Genomic DNA, 17,608 nt, shown 5'->3' with positions numbered 1-17,608 from the left:
AGGGGAAAAATAACTTTACAATGGAGAGACATGGAAGAAACCACCTTAATCAAGTGATCAAACTTAGCACTGGGCCACCTGAAGTGATGAAGTATGAAGATTACATCACCTATATAGTATTCTTCCCCAAAAAGATTACTTTGAATCTAATGAGGAAATGGACAAATCCAGATTGTGGGGCAATTTACAAGACAACTGGATTAGAATCTTCAAAAATGCCAATGTCATAAAAGACCAAGAACAAAAATAGCAGGGAAATATTGTAGATTAAAGGAAACAAAGACAAGACATGCAATGCCTAATCTTATTTGGACCCTGTATCAAAGCAAAACACACTTAGAGAATGTTATTGGATTCTGGTCAAGATGAAGTAACAGGGACCAATTTAACCTTGCACCTGAAGCAATGAAAAAATAAGACAGAACATAAGAAAATACAGTTTTCAAGAAACTGGACCTCAGGCAATAAAGTTCAGTAATCCCCATGAGATGGGAAATAAATGAATTGATCCCTATAATTGCCCTAATTTACTTCTCTGAGAGAATTTCCAGGTCATGGTACAGGGAAGAGAAGTCCAGGCAGAGACAGGTGGACTCCATGACTGAGGAAATGGAGCTGAGAGTCTGGGAGAAACAAGGTAACTAGAGTTCACAAAGCAGAGTATCAGAGACAAAAGAAGTTCACAGACAAAGAACTCTGGAGATAGGCAGAGGGATCTCTTGAGAATTCAACAAAGTATTTGTCAGTACATTTGTGTGAGGAATTACTTGATGCCAGGAAAAGAACCACATAAAAGCATTAATAATAAGAATAACTGGATATCACACAGGGTTGCAGGAATAGTACCTGTTCCTACAAGTCAGACTGGAAAACCTCATGATACTCAGAAAAGACTTGTCTCAGTAGTTGCAAATAATGAACTCCAGACTAAAGGATACTTGGACTCCTACCCAACGAATCTTAAAAGCTAGACTTAAAAGAATAAAATTGTTTTGAGTAACTTAATTTCACCCCAAGCAAATCACAAGCATTTTACAGGAATGTAAATATATATAGCACACAATAAACTAAAACTCACAATATCCGGCATCATATGAAAAATTGCCAACCATGCAAAGAAGTATGAAAATATGACCCATACTGAGGAGGAAAGGCAATCAGTCAAAACTAACCCATAACCTATACAGATGTTAGAATTGGCAGAAAAGAACATTTAAAAAGTTATTATACCTGAAGTAAAGTTACTATAACTGTATTTCGTATGTTAAAACACCTAGATTAAAAATTGAAAATGTTAAGTACAGGCATGGAAAAGGTAAAAGAGACCAAAATTGAGCTTCTAGCGATTAAAAACAATGTCTAAATTAAAAATATATTGAATGAGGCTGATGGCTGATTAGACACTGCAGAAGAAAGGGTCACTGAAGATTAAGGCATAGTAATAGAAACTATCCAAAATGAAACAAAAAGAGTAACAAAACTAAACAACAACAAAACTTAATAAAGCATCAGTGAGCTGTGGAACAACTTCAAGTGGCCTAATACATGTGAACTTAGAGTCCACGAAGGAGAGGAGAAATGCAAAAATTTGAGGAAATAATAGCCAAAAATTTTCCAAATTGGTAAACACTATAAAGCCTCAGAGTCAAAAAGATCAATGAAATTTAATCATAAGAAACATGGACAAAACTACACCAAGGCACAAAAAATAATCAAATTGCTCAAATCCAGCAATAAATACAAAAATTTAAAAGCAGCCAGAGGAAAATACTATACACTACATAGAGAGGAACAAAGATAACAATGACAGCAGAATTTTTGTTGGAAACAATGTAAATGAGAACACAGTGAAATAACATCATTAAAGTAGTGAATTGAATTCTATCAAGCTAGAATTCTATACCCAAATCTGTCAAAACAAAAGCAAAATAAAGACTGTCTCAGACATACAAAAGCTGAAAGAACTCATTATTAGTAGACTTTCACTTTAAGAAATGTTAAAAGGAGTATTTTCAAGCAGAAGGAAAATGACACCAGATTGGAATATAGATCTACACAGAAGATTAAGAATACAGGAATAGAGACTTCCCTGGTTGTTCAGTATTTAAAAATCTGCCTGCCAATGCAGGGGTGAAGGGTTCGATCCCTGTTCCAGGAAGATCCCACATGCTGTGGAGCAACTAAGCCTGTACATCACAACTACTGAGCCTGCAGTCTAGAGCCTGTGTGCGACAACTACTGAAGCCCATGCACCTAGAACCTGTGCTCTGCAACACGAGAAGATATCCAGTGAGAAGCCAGTGCACTGCAACGAAGAGTAGGCCCTGCTTACTGCAACTGGAGAAAGCCCAGGTGAAGCAAAAAAGACCCAACACTGCAAAAAAATAAATTAAAAAAAATACTTAAAAATATTTTTAAAGGATTTTAGTCATTCAATATATGTCTCTGAACACAATGGAAATAAATTAGAAATTAACAAATCTGAAGAAGCTCCAATTATTTGGAAACTAAAGAACACACTTCTGAGTAACTTTGTGGTCAAAGAAGAAATCAAAAGGGAAATCAGAAACTATTTTGAACTCACTGAAACTGAAAACATAATATGTCAACATGTGGGATATTGCTAAATCTGTACTCAGCTTCCTCAACTTCCACCTTAATCTGGGAAAACGAGAACAAATTAATCACAGAGTAAGAGGAGAAAAAACACAATAAAGATCAAAGTAGAAATAAATAAAATGGAAAACAGAAAAATACTATAGATATTAAAAGGATGGTAAGAGAATATATAGAATAAACCAATAAATTCAAGATGAAATGGACAAATCCCTTGAAAGACAAGCACTACTAAAGTTTATTCAAGAATATAAATATTAGGGCTTCCCTGGTGGCACAGTGTTTGAGAGTCCACCTGCCGATGCAGGGGACACGGGTTCGTGTCCCAGTCTGTGAAGATCCCACATGCCGCACAGTGGCTAGGCCCGTGAGCCATGGCCAATGAGCCTGCGCATTTGGAGCCTGTGCTCTGCAACGGGAGAGGCCACAACAGTGAGAGGCCCGCATACCGCAAAAAAAAAAAAACAAAAAAAAACAGCTATTAAAGAAATTGGATGTGCAGTTTAAAACCTTCCAACAAAGAAAGCTTCAAATCCAGATGGCCTAACTGATAAATTCTACCGAACATTTAAGGAATAAAATAATGTCAATTCTACACAAACTCTACGAGAAAGTTGCAGAGAAGGGAATATTTCCCAACTTATATATAAGGCCAACTTTAACCGTATCAAAATTAGACAATGACATTACAAGAAAACTATAGACCAATATCTCTCATGAACACAGAGGCAAAAATGCTTAACAAAATTTTAGCATCTCAAATCCAGTATTGTATAAAAAGATGATACATCATGACCAGTTGGGTTTATCTCAAGAATGAAAGGTTGGTTTAATATTTGAAAATCAATTTACCCAACTTAGTACACTAAAAAATAAAAATCAGGACATCTCTGGTGGGACAGAGGTTAAGAATCCACCTGCCAGTGCAGGGGACATGGGTTTCAGCCCTGGTCCGGGAAGATCCCACATGCCACGGAGCAACTAAGCCCATGCAGCACAACTAATGAACCTGCGCTCTAGAGCCTGTGAGCCACAACTACTGAGCCCGTGAGCCACAACTACTGAGCCCATGAGCCACAACTAGTGAAGCCCGTTCACCTAGAGTCTGTGCCCTGCAACAAGAGAAGCCACCGCAATGAGAAGCCTGCATACTGAAACGAAGTTTAGTCCCTGCTCGCCACAACTAGAGAAAGCCTGAGTGCAGCACTGAAGACCCAAAGCAGCCAGAAATAAATTTAAAAATTAAGAAAAGAAAAGAAGGGAAAAATCACATAATCATTGCAATAGATGCATGAAAAGAATGAAAGAATCTAACATTCATTCCTGATTAAAGAAAAAAACAGCCCTCAGTAGACTAGGAATGGAGGAGACTTCCTCAACTTGATAAATGACTTCTACAGAAAACCTAACAATCATGTTTAATGCTGAAGGACAAAGTACTTTCTCTCCAGGATCAGGACAAAAGTAAGGATGTCTGCTCTCATTACTTCTATTTGACATTGCACTGAAGGTTCTAGCCAGTGCAATAGGGAAACAAAAAAAAGAGATATTCAGAACGGAAAGGAAGAAGTAAAACGATCTTTATTTGCAGATAACATGATTATGTAGAAAACCTCATAGAAACTACAAAATTGCTACTGGAACTAATAAATCAGTTTATCAAGTTTTCAGGGTACAAGATCAACATTCAAAAAGATTAATTTATCTCAACAAACAATCAGAGATCAAAGTTTTAAAATACTACTTATAATACAATCAAACATATAAAATACTTAGAATAAATCTGATAAAATATGTAAAAGACTTGCACACTGAAAACTGTAAAATATTGCTGGGGGAAATTAAGGAAGACCTAAATAAATGGAGAGATATAATGTATTCATGGATCTGAAGATTCAATATTGATAATATATCAATTCTCCCCAAATTGATTTATAGATCAAAATCCCAGTAGGCTTTTCTATAGAAATAGACAAGCTAATTCTAAATTTTATATGAAAATTAAATTTAGAATACCTAAAACAACGTTGAAAAAGAACAAAGTTGAAAAACTAGCAGTAACTGATTTCAAGGCTTATGAAGCTACACTTTCAAGACATTGTGATAGTAGCGTAAAGATACACAAAAAATCAAAGGAACAGAATAGACAGTTCAGAAGTACAGAGACGTGGACAACTGACTTTCAGGTTCAAAAGCATTTGGGAGGAGAAATGATAGTCTTTTCAACAAATGATGCTTGAACAATTGAATATACAGGTGCAAAAAAAAAAAAAAAAAAGAACTTCCATCCAAACCATATACAAAAATGAACTCAATTGGTTCAAAGATCTAAATGTAAAACATAAAACTATAAAACTTCTAGAGCAAAACAAGTGAAAAATTTTATGACCTTGAGTTAGGCATGATTTCTTAGATACAACACCAAAAGCATAATCCATGAAAGAAAAAAATAGATAAATTACCCACCATCAAAATTAAGAATTTCTGCCCTGCAAAAGTCACTACTGAGAGAATGAAAAGATGAGTCCCAGAATGGGAGAAAATACTTAGCAACTTACACATTGGATAAAGGACTAATTTCAAGAATACATAAAGAACTCTCAAAACTCCAGAAAAATACAGATAAAAGATTCAAAGATATACATATGGAAAATAAGCGTATGAAAAGATGTTTGACAAGATTAATCGTTAGGGATGCTAGAGTGAGAAAAAATTACACACCTATTAAGCTATCTAAAATTAAAAATACTGAGCATAGCAAGTGTTGGTCACAACGTGAAGAAAATGCAACTCTCATACACTGCTGGTAGAGATGTAAAAGGATCAAACCACTATGGAAAATAGTTATTTTTTAAAAACTTAAACATATACTTACCAATGATCCAGCCATTCTACTTGCAGGTATTTACCCAAGAGAAATGGAAGTATACATCCATACAAAGACTTGTGCACAAATATTCATAGCAACTTTATCTGTAATAGACAAAGACTGAAACAACTCACATGTCCATCACTGGTGAATAGATAAGTTGGGGTACATCCGTATAATGGAATACTATTTAACAACAAACAGAAATGAATTACTGATATATAGAAAAATATGGATGAAGATTAAAATAATCATGCTGAGCTTAGAAGCCAGTTAGAAAAAAATATACACTGCATGATTCCATTTACATAAAATTCTAGAAAATGCAAACAGAAAGCAGATCAATGGTTGCATGGCAATTGGAAAGGGCAAGGAACGATGGGAAGCAATAATTACGAAGAAACGTTAAGAAACTTTCTGAGATGATGGACATTGTGATTTTGGTGATGTCTTCAAGGTGTGTATGTATGTGTGTGTGTGAATACAGATTACTGTATGTCAATTATACCTCAAAAAGCTGTTAAAAGACATGATATTATATGAGAGAGACAACTGGGAAAAATTGAATAGCAACTCTTTATTAGGTAATATTATTGTGCAGGAATTTAATTTCTTCAATACTGTGTGTTAACAGTATTAAAAATAATTTTTTTTTTTTTTTTTTTTTTTTTTTTGCGGTACGTGGGCCTCTCACTATTTTGGCCTCTCCCGTTGCGGAGCACAGGCTCCGGACGCGCAGGCCCAGCGGCCATGACTGACGGGCCCAGCCGTTCCGCGGCATGTGGGATCTTCCCGGACGGGGGCACGAACCAGCGTCTCCTGCATCGGCAGGCAGACTCTCAACCACTGCGCGACCAGGGAAGCCCCGGGAAATAATTTTTAATATCCAGAGAGGAGGACATCTAGCTGACAAGAGAGGGATCACAATTGTGGCAGATGCTGTTGGAGGCTGAAGAAGATGAGGCTACAGCAGTGACCAATGTGTGATGGCATGGTGAAGACAGTCATTTGTCAGCTGACCTGACAAAGACGGTTGGAACAGACTGCTAAATGCAGGGTTCTTTCTGGATACTAGTCTCATGCAATCCCCTCAACTAGCCTTGGCATAACAGAAAGTTTCTATTAGCTTGCCATACTGGAGGGGGGATGGCACAATTTAAGGTGCAGTAAGTTGTGAAATAAACTGTCACAATAGGGTCCTACAGAAACAGTTTTCTTTTAATGGCAAAAAAAAAGAAACTTGACCCTTCCCTCAAAACATATATGAAAATTAACTCAAAATGAATCATAGATCTAAATGTAACTGTACAACTTCTGGAACAAAATATAGGAGAAAATCTTTGTGATTTTGGGTCACACAATGGGGTCTTAGAAAAAGATTTATTAGATAAGACACAAAAAAGCACAAACCATCTAAGAAAAATGGCTAAGGGACTTTCCTGGTGGTTAAGACTCCAACTTCCCAATGCATGGGGCCCGGGTTCGATCCCTGGTCAGGGAACTAGATCCCACATGCATGCCGCAACTAAGAGTTCAAATGCCACAACTAAGAAGCCCATGAGCCACAACTAAGGAGTCATTCTGCTGCAACTAAGACCCAGCACAACCAAATAAATAAATTAAATAAATATGAAAAAAATTTGCTAAATTAGAGTTCATCAAACATTTAAAACTTCTAGTCTTCAGAGACATTTTAATACAATGAAGATAAGTCATAATCTGGGAGAAGATATTTACTAAACACATAACTGAGATAAAGGACTTTTTCCATTGCTTTTTATATAAAGCACTCTTAAAACTCAATATAAATATCCAATTAAAAAATGGATTTGAACAGACACTTCATTTAAAAAGATATTTGCACATGAATAGACACTCAACATCATCAGCTGTTACAGAAATACAAAATGTGGCAAAAACCACAAGATGGAACTACACACCTACTAGAAAGGCTAAATTTTTTTAAAAAACAAATATAATGCTCAGGTGACGATGTGGAGAAACTGCAACTCTCATAGACTGCTAGTGGGAAAGCAAAATGGCACAGGCACTTTAGAAAACAGTTTAGCAGTTTCTTAAAAAGTTAAATATACACACAGCATATGATGAAGCAAACCCACACTTACGTATTTTACCCCAAAGAAATGAAAACATATGCTCGCACAAAACATATGTTCACACACACATGTGAGTGTTTTCAGAGACTTTGTTTATAATAGCCAAAAAACTAGAAACAACTCAAATGTTCATCAAATGATGAATGAGTAAACAAACTGTGTATCCACACAACTAGAATACTACTCAGCAATAAAAAGGAATGAAATACTGACAGGTGCAACAAAACAGATGAATCTCCAAAGAGATTGGCTAAGTGAAAGAAGCCAAAAACAAAAAGCTACATTCCACATGATTTCATTTATTAGGTATTCTGGAAAAGGCAACGTTATACGGACAAAATTCAGATTGGTGGTTGCCAAGGGGTGGTAGTGGGAGGAGGATGGATTGACTACAAAGGGACATGAGGGGTCTTTTGGGAGTGCAGAAATGTTCTTTACCTCAAATGCGGTGGTGGCTACAGAACTATACGTTTGTCAAAACACATCACTCTGTACATTTAAAAATAGTGAATTTTGTTAAATGAAAATTATTCATAAATAAACCTGATTTAAGAAAATAATAAAACAAACCTAAAAAAAACAATTGAGTGAAAATAAATGTCAGAAAAATCAACTTACAGTTTTTCCAATTCAAGGGTCATCATGAGGATGCTTTCAATTGTTGTAAGTGACACTTCTGTTGTTCCCATGTCTCTGAAGGAGAAGCCCAAACATGCATGATACAAAACCTGAAGACAAAAATTCTAATCTTAAAAAGATACTTAACATGTGATTATTTCAATTCTGGCTTCTGACTTGCCAGAGATGATAATTCCAAAGAGCTGTTATTGAAGAAACTGAAATTTGCATCATCAAATTAATGACCTTGGTGCTGAACAGCACAATCATTTTTTATTATCCTAGCTTCTCATTTTCAATTGCATCTACCTCTTTGATCACTCTTTTTAAAAAATAATGTACCCCTTATTCCTTTTTGCTTTCTGGGATAAATAATATTCCTACATGCATCTACATCTTCCATAACTATATGTGTTCTTCAACACTGTTCTCATTCTCTGCTGGCTGTCTTACCCATATATATTCTTTCTTAATCCTTTTCTTTGCCAATAACTCTTATTTTCAATAACCCAGTTAAAATCTAAATTATGACTTTTTAGCCAAAGTACTCAATCTTTGACGAAAGAAAGAAGGAGCAGAAATTATCTCATAAGCCATGAAAGTGTTGCAATACTTACAAATATTTTAAAGCTGGCAATTTAAAAAGATAAGAAAACTTCAACTGTTGTCAAAGGATTACGATTGAGAATTCTGAAAAATGGAATGGAATTAAAATTACGTGCATTTTCAATTACTTCCATGAAAGCTTATATTCATTTTTTTGATATGGAACTTGAAGGTTAAAAAAAATCATTTTCTGTCTTTACCTATACATCACCCTTAGAATCTATAAAACGCTCTTTCATTGGGAACCACCCAGGTCTCCAGATGATAAAATGGAAAAGAGAAACAAACAAACAAACAAAAATTAGAAAAAAAGTGGCTAGCAAAGTAAAAATGTGCCAGATAACTTTTCAGGTTCAAAACCCTCGAATTGACTATGCTGGTAGGAAGCCCTTGCTCTGTAAAAAAGTACTATTTCTAGTGTCCTCCATAATTCAAGGTGTTTTTCTTTCATCTCTACAAATTTTTTAAAATTTCATGATTTAAACTACCCAGTTAAAGACAAAAATAGGACTAATTCCTTGGTTCTGGAGCCAAAGAAGAAGAGATAAATCCAAGAGGAACTGGTGAAAGCCATAGTCCCATCACATAGTCCCACGTGTATCCTTGTACCATAACCTTTGTTACTGTGTATGTAATCACCTGTTTACTTGTCAGTCTCCTAGATTGTCAGCAACTTGAGAGCAGGGACCACACTTTATTGTCATTATTATTCCTCTGCCTGACACAGTGCCTAATATTTACCAGGTATTTAATAAATGTTTGATGAATAAATAAATAACATTTTGTTTATATATCAATAAAATAAACAAATTAATTTTGGGGAACAAAAGTGTATTCCAAAATGCTGGAATAGATTTTCTTCTTAGTTCTTTCTTTCTTTCTTTTTTTTCTTCGTAGTTCTTTACAACAAATAAGGGGGGAAAAGAAAACAGAAACAGGAAGAAAGAAAAGAATATCTAACTTTAGGTTAACACTACTCCAGAATTATTAGCGTATTTGTGCACAATATTATAAAGATAATTATCAAAACTAATATACGGCTTCCCTGGTGGCGCAGTGGTTGAGAGTCCGCCTGCCCATGCAGGGGACATGGGTTTGTGCCCCGGTCCGGGAGGATCCCACATGCCGCGGAGCGGCTGGGCCCGTGAGCCATGGCCACTGAGCCTGCGCGTCCAGAGCCTGTGCTCCGCAACGGGAGAGACCACAACAGTGAGAGGCCCGTTTACTGCAAAAAAAAAAATATATATATATATATATATATATATATATATATATTTTTTGGGTTGCCAGGCATCTGTGATCAGCATTTAACAGTTAATCCTCATAGCAACTTTATGTGATAGATATATTACCCCATTGCACAAATGAGGAAACTGAGGCACAGAGAAGTTACATAACTCGTCCTAAGTCATCAAGCTAGTAAGAAGCAGAGCTGGAATTTGAACTCAGGTCTGATGCTAAAACCTGTGTTTAACCTGAATGAAAAAAAAAAGGGGGGGTGTTAATACATCTGTTACTTGAACCTTAATTTTGAGAGCACTGAATATCGAAATACCATTTCAAACTTCATCTACCCATCTGGGAAAGCCTCTGTGAGAATAATATTTTCTCTTTTTATTTATTTTTTCCGTAATCATCTCCCATGATAAATATTTAATTAGCCTATGGTCATTGAGACTTTAGATATTTTAAAAAATATTGCACTAAAATCAGTAAAAATGAAGGAGGAAAGAAAGACAACAGAAAATTCACCCCTCCATAGAAGCCACAATACCAATAACAACAACAACAACAACAACAAAACTGGCAAAAATCAGAATCAACGTCTTCTGAACTCTGGAAATTTAACCAACAGGCTTACAGCACATTGGGGAACAATTTCCTCAAGGAAAACAAATTAATTTTAGTAAAAACAATGAGATCTGTGTTGCTTTAACTTGTCCTTGACCTTTGCTCTCCATACCAGTGGTAGCCTGGAAAAACAGCCCACATCCCTGGTACCAGAAGGAGCAGCATGGACTGGGAGGGCCTTCAAAGCCTCATTCCAAAGAACTGTCATTGTTTTACATGTCTGGTGGTCCCCTGGAAGACCTCACTTGCAAGGCTTTCCTTTGACCTGACCGAGAGCTGTCTAGTGAGAAAAGCCGCTCCTCAGGTGGCATTTCTGGAAAACAATTTCAAGCAAATATTTTAACATGAAAGTTGCATGAGGCAATGGATAACAGTTTGGGGCAATAAACAGTGCAACCAAAAAGCTTAAAAAGAAAAGCTGAGGAATGAGATGTCCACGGAGACTTTGAAATGTTCCAATGTATTCCTGGGAAACTGGAAGACCACAAGACCTATTCCCGGGAATGTAGGAAAATAACTGTTAGAATTAATAAATGAGTTCAGCAAGGTTGTAGGATATAAGATCAATATTATTTATACACACCAGCAATGAGTAATCCAAAAATGAAATTAAGAAAACAATTCCATGTGTAACAGCATCAAAACAAGTAAAATACTTAGGGTAAAATTTAACCAAGTAAGGGCAAGATTCACTCTGAAAAGTACAAAACTGTTGAAAGAAACTGAAGAAGATCTAAATAAATATAAAGACATGCTGGATTCATGGACTGGAAGATAATCTTATTAAAATGTCACTACTTCCCAAATCGACCTATGGTTCCATTGCAATTCCTATCAAAATCCCAGCTGACCTCTTCCCAGAAATTGCCAAGCTAATTCTAAAATTCATATGGCAATTCAAGGAAACAGAATAACCAAAACAATGTTGGTAAAGAACAAACTGGGAGGACTCACACATCCTGGTTTCAAAACTCAGTTCAAAGCTACTGCAATCACAGTGTGGTACTGGAATAAGAACAGACATGTAAATCAATGGAACACAATTGGCAGTATAGAAATAAACCCTCATATGTATGGTCTATTGATTTTCAAAAAGCATGCCAAAACAATTCAATGTGCAAAGAACAGTCTTTTGAAATGATGCTGGGACAACAGTACATCCACACACAAAATAATGAAGATGGACTCCTACACTTCACACCATATATAAAAATTAACTCCAAATGGAACAAATATCCAAATGTAAGAGCTAAGGCTATAAAACTCTTAGAAGAAAACACAGGAGTAAATCTTTATGACCTTGCATTACACAATAGTTTCTTAGATACGGTACCAGAAGCACAAACAACCAAAGGAAAAATAGATGAATGGGACTTTATAAAAATTAAAAAGTTTGTGCTTCAAAGGACACTATCAAGAAAGTGAAAAAAACATACAGAATGGGAGAAAATACTACAGGTGGGAAGAATAAGATGCAGTTGGGAGAAGAAAAGCATAGTAGTTTCTAGGTGTGACAATCTCAAAATTTTGAACTATTACAAATAAAACAGCCACCTTAAATCACTGCAAAGGGCAGACCCAAGTTATTTTTGTTTTTAATGTTTATGCCTTTCTAAATCTGAGAAGCTGCCAGGATTCTAGTATATAGCAAAAAGTGATGACAGCACACTGAAGTGTGTAAGCTTTTGTGTGTACATAGCTATCTAAAGGAAACCAATACTAGTTGACGGGGGGAGCATTAGGGCGGCTCTGTGACCGCAGCTCAATTTGCCTTCATAGTGTGGCCACACTTCCCTCATTGATATTCTCAACAATGGGGTAAATAATTTAATAGGGATAAGGCTTTGATTTTCCTCTTATTCTGTCTTAGTGCTTATGATCTAGGTACAATATTGATGTACCACAGACAAGACAGCATGTGAATGCACTCTGTCTGGTTAAGTTATATAGCCTTTCTACATTGTAGAGTCCTTCAGTTTCTAAAATCATGGAGCTTGTATTGTTAGAACCAATGAAGTGACTACAAGAATTTTTAAAAATAAGCCATCAGTCAGGACCTGCATAGGTGAATGAAGGAGAAACAATCTATAGTCAGAAAAAAAAGTAAACATTTAGGATTATCAACCACTGCTGGTTTTCCATAATATATTTCATTCCTGATTTTATTGGAAAGAGATATGATTACTACCACCATCCAAAAAGTGGTACTTTATTAATTAATAAGCCCTTGGTTCATCTTTGAGGTAATTTCGGATTTAAAATAGACTGCTAACTACTTCACCTGATGTTTGTCAATAACATAGAGGCTTCATTCAAGAAACCTACTGACTTATAATTACCTGCAACCCGGTGATGAATCAAGGTTTTGTGCGACCTGTACCTCATTTACTTTGGGAAATCCTATCTAATAAAAACATGCAAAGTTATGAATACAAAAATTGCTAGGACCCAGCTCAATACCTTGGAAGGGACCTATGCAAGTGAGGAGCCCTGAAGCCTAAGCTTCATTGAATTCATTATAAATCCACCTCAGCTCAGGCACTTTTCCAAACTTATTTAATGCAGGAAACTTATAAACACCTCAATAATATGTCATAATAGGTAGTAAAATGACTTAACTCGAGTGTGGCATCTTCCCTTGGTGGCTTGCCTTTGGAAAGAGATGCAATAAAGTTTAGACATCACTATGACAAATATTTCCTGAAGCAAATTAGCTTTGTCTATTAGAAAGAGTTAGCCCAAAACAAAGACTTACTATACTGTGACAATCTTTTGAAAGTAACTGTGAACGAGTTTTAGGAGTACAGTACTAATTTATTTCCAACACCAGATAGTTCTGATTCTTTCACTAACTTTTTCTGTCATTTAGGAGGAACACAAATTCAAAAGGAACAAGTTGGTGCCTCTTCCATTACAAATCTTTTCTAAACTACCACCCATTTTCTACTGCATCTCCTCCCTCCTTCACCTTGTTACCCCGCTGCATAGATGCTAGAATGGCTCTCATACATGTTTTCCCGTCAACATCCATCTTTCTCCTTCCAGTATGAAAGCTTCTGGGGGACAAAGTCCCTGCCCTATGCGTCTTTGTATCCCCAACACTTAGGACAGTGCTGACACACAGTGAGCATGGCACTCAGTGAATGTTTTTTGAATAAATTCATTAATTTTTAAACTGTGATCGATTGATTGATTTTTTTATTTCCACAATGTATTTTCCCGTGTTGCCTACATAACTGTAGTGAAACTCTGATTCTTATAAGGAAGTCTTGATGTTATAGGATGTTTAGGAAAGGTGGTGAGGTTATGACGTTATATTGATGCTACTAAAACATCCTGGTGAAGGGACCCCATCAGCCTGCTCCCCTGTGTGCTGGCAAAAGAAAAACTGACCCTTGGTACTCTCTCCCCAAGGTAGGTATAAGCAAAGTAACAAGGGAAAGGAAGGAGGGAGCTAAAGATAAGTGCAGGAATTGCTAATCCAGCTCCAGACACAGCCTCAACACCTTCATTAACCCAAAATGTGTGAACTGTGTGAAACTGGATTTCTGAACCACAAGACAGGTAAGAGAGTCTTTTCCAAAGCCAGGTGTAGAAGAGCTCTTTACCTTGAGTCTAGAATCAACATCGGGCCATTGAAAGTACCCACTATCGTTTCCTTGTGTCAAGAGAAATCACAGAATTTTTGAGCTGAAGGGGTGTGAAACCCACACTTCTTATTGAAGAGTAGTCAGCAAAGAGAGTATATTGAATTAGGCTACAGCAACGTATTTTCTATATATTTTTCACACTACAGCTGAACACAAACAACATCTTTCTCCATACCTCAAAGGTTCCTATTGACCACAGATAATTCAGTTCAGAGATATATGCTTTTTGAAAAATAATGTTCTGCTTGGCTGGGGAGAGCCCTGTGGTGGGTGTTCAGGAATTCTTGCTGCTTAACCATTTAAAAGAGCTAATAATGGTTGGGGAAGCACCCACACCTTTTGCTCCCTGAAGAATTCGGTGCTATACTTAGTTCTTTGCAGCTCTGTGTTGCACACATTTTAAGCAGTTAGGAATTTTGCACATGAGCAGGAATCAAAGTTAAATTCAAAAGCAGAACTTCATGGACCATTCGCATATTGGAGAGGCATCAGTGGGATTCCATGACAATGCTAATTTGAGTGTTTTTGCTTGGTGCCTTTTATTGCCTGTACCAAAGATCAGTGCTATGGAAAGCAGGGCGTTTCATATATATGAGTTAAACAAGTCTCTTGGCCTCTTTGTACCTTAGTTTCCTAATTTGAAAGGAAAAGAAATGGCTCTCAACCCATACTTTCCAGAATTCATACTGGGCTTACACCAGCTAACCAATAACTGCATGATTCTTTTACACACTGTTTTTTTACATGCATTCATCTTATATTTCACTTACAACTTGTATAATTCCGGCATTCCATGCCAGGCCTGAAATGTTCCAAATCTAAGTTCTGTGAGTCAATTGCAACCAAGAGTTCTACAAAAAAAGACACCAGCAAAAGAAGAAGAAAAATATGTATACTTTCAGAACATTTATCCTTTGACAAATATTCTAATTTATATATGATGAAACATAACATCAGTACTCCCTCCATACACTAAAGTAATCTCACTGTGGAAGACATTATGATTTATACTTTCATGATTATATATGTGGTGCATTAGACACAAACTAGTAAATGCTCATTAAATACTTGTGTTAAGTGATCTTTATTTCTCTAGAAAGGCAGCACTCTTGGCATTTTTGGCTGGATAATTCTTTGCTGTTGGAGGCTTTCCTGTACACTGTTGGATGTTTGTACTATCTCCGGCCTCTGTCCGCTAGATGCCAGTAGCATATACAGTTCTGACAAGGAAAAATGTCTCCAGACACTACCAAATGTCACCTGCGTGCCAAATCACCCTGGTTGAGAACCACTGCTCTATAATGATTCACTCTGATCTGTGTAATATTTCTCACACTAATCTTTGCTAGAGAGAAAAAGGATTTGCTACAAAATTTTAGCAGCAATTTTAATCAAAATGAGTAACAAATTAATTTTATAAATAATTAAACTTTATAAAACTTCCAAATATAATGAAGTTATATTTGTAACTTACATAAACTGCAAAAATGGTAATGGTTCAAATGTACGTCATACAATAGACAGTATTTTATTGCAGGAAAAATTTCTAGGAAAAGTAAAAGGAAAATATTGCTTCAATTAGCTATTAGATATCTAATTAGTTGGAAGAACTAGTAGAGGTTAGAATGATAATAATAAATAAGTAGCTTTGGTCTAAACTCCAAACCTTAGGAATTACTATTTGAACCTTCCAGAGCCCCTAACCCTGCCTTCACCTCTCTTAAGAGTCTCACCTTCAGTACGTTCATAAATTAAATATACAACTATAGGTCTTGATAGATTTTGGAGGTCATCTTTCCTGAGAGCAGAAGCATTGATTAGATTCCACCTTTTGTGGTCTGATCAAATTCTAGATTATGAGCTCAAAGTTTTTATCTCTATATATCATTATAATTTCTAATATTAAAAGGAATATTCTTATATTTACACACTTCCCACTATAGTTCTGTTTTTCTAGGCCAATTCATTACCAGAAGAAATAAAAGATACCCTTTCACACAACTTGAAAGGAAGTTACTCCTCTCATTAATATGTAAATTGAATTCAGTATTACACTTTCTATCATATGGACTTTTATTCGAAAATACCTACTCTGGACTATAGCTGACTATCTTATTTCCATTGATTCCAGCTTCGTCTCTCATTTCACCTGGATCGGTATAACTGTCTTTTGACTGATGTTTCCATCTCTACCCTCTCCCTTTCTAAGCCATCCTCCACGTGATCACCAGATTAACTCTCCGGAAGTGGTTCTCAAATACCAAGCATCACTTGTGAATTAATGAAGATACAAATACTCAGCCCTACTCTGGACCTCTTGAATCAGTAACTACGGGGGTGGAACTTATGTTTTCACAAGCCCTCCAAGTGGTTGGTTCTGTTGCAGGCTAAAGCGTGTCCTAAAGCACTGCTGTGGTAACGTGGTGCTTGTCATGTTATCCTTGGCTTGGCCTCCAAAACTCTAGATGATCTGGCTCTAATCGTCTACTCTTCCCACTTGTACTCTACAGGTCCTCAGAGTATTTCTCCTGTGCTTTGCCTTTCTCCCACTTTCCTTTGGCAAGCTTATTCTTCCCAAGATGTCTGTCATTGATACCCAATGGCCCTTCGTGCTCCCATTTAAACAGTATTGTTCTAATAACATCTTCTCTGATCCAATTTGAAGTCTTTTTTTCCCCTCTTTTGTGCTCCAATACCAACTTATAGCTCTCCTTCCCCATATTCATTTCTTTCTTTAAATATAGCTCTTTCTGCAACCCATCTCCTCTGATCATAAACTCCTTCAAAGTATGGACTAGATCCTGCTTATGTGCATTGTATATCGTGTTTAAAGTCAATGCGTGGACACAAAGCAAACTCAAATATTTATAAAATCAACAAATAGCTGGGCAGTGAAGGAGGAAATGACTGTTTAAAAAGAAATGTAGTTTTATTACTTCATGGTGCCTCCATATCATTTTGTGATTATGGTTTGAGCTTATTATATGGTTTTTTCCCTGTGAGATCCTGAGTTGCTAAAAGGAATCCTGTCTTACCCATCTTCATGTTTACAACACTAGGCATAGTGCATATTAGATATTCTTTCTTCACTTTTTTATTGAATGGCATTTTTTTTTTTAAGAATGAGAATACTTATGCTAACATGAAATAATCAGATTATAAAGTATTTCATAGTAGAAGTAATGAAGGGCTTAGGCCACTGAGCAGTTATTTTATTTGTTTTTCTGCAAACTGTGTTTGTAAGGTTTGGAGACCAGATGGCAGAGAAGAGACTAATATAA

At 36.2% G+C, this 17,608-nt stretch overlaps 1 protein-coding gene across 1 annotated transcript in view; it reads right to left on the bottom strand.

Moving 5' to 3' along the window:
* The window catches only part of LOC103077785 (putative uncharacterized protein FLJ43826), a 73,418-nt gene that overhangs the window by 47,430 nt on the left and 8,380 nt on the right, over positions 1-17,608 (bottom strand). The window contains 5 exon segments of the mRNA XM_082930879.1: positions 8,221-8,295; positions 8,838-8,875; positions 8,877-8,910; positions 15,098-15,178; positions 15,802-15,873. Of these exon segments, the coding sequence (XP_082787005.1) occupies positions 8,221-8,295; positions 8,838-8,875; positions 8,877-8,910; positions 15,098-15,178; positions 15,802-15,873 (300 nt within the window).

Source organism: Lipotes vexillifer, unplaced genomic scaffold, assembly GCF_000442215.2.
Source record: "Lipotes vexillifer unplaced genomic scaffold, Lipotes_vexillifer_v1.1 scaffold1026, whole genome shotgun sequence".
In the NCBI taxonomy this organism is placed as follows: Eukaryota; Metazoa; Chordata; class Mammalia; order Artiodactyla; family Lipotidae; genus Lipotes; species Lipotes vexillifer.
Note: the sequence above shows the minus strand (reverse complement) of the source record. Positions and strands in the feature narration are given on the sequence as shown.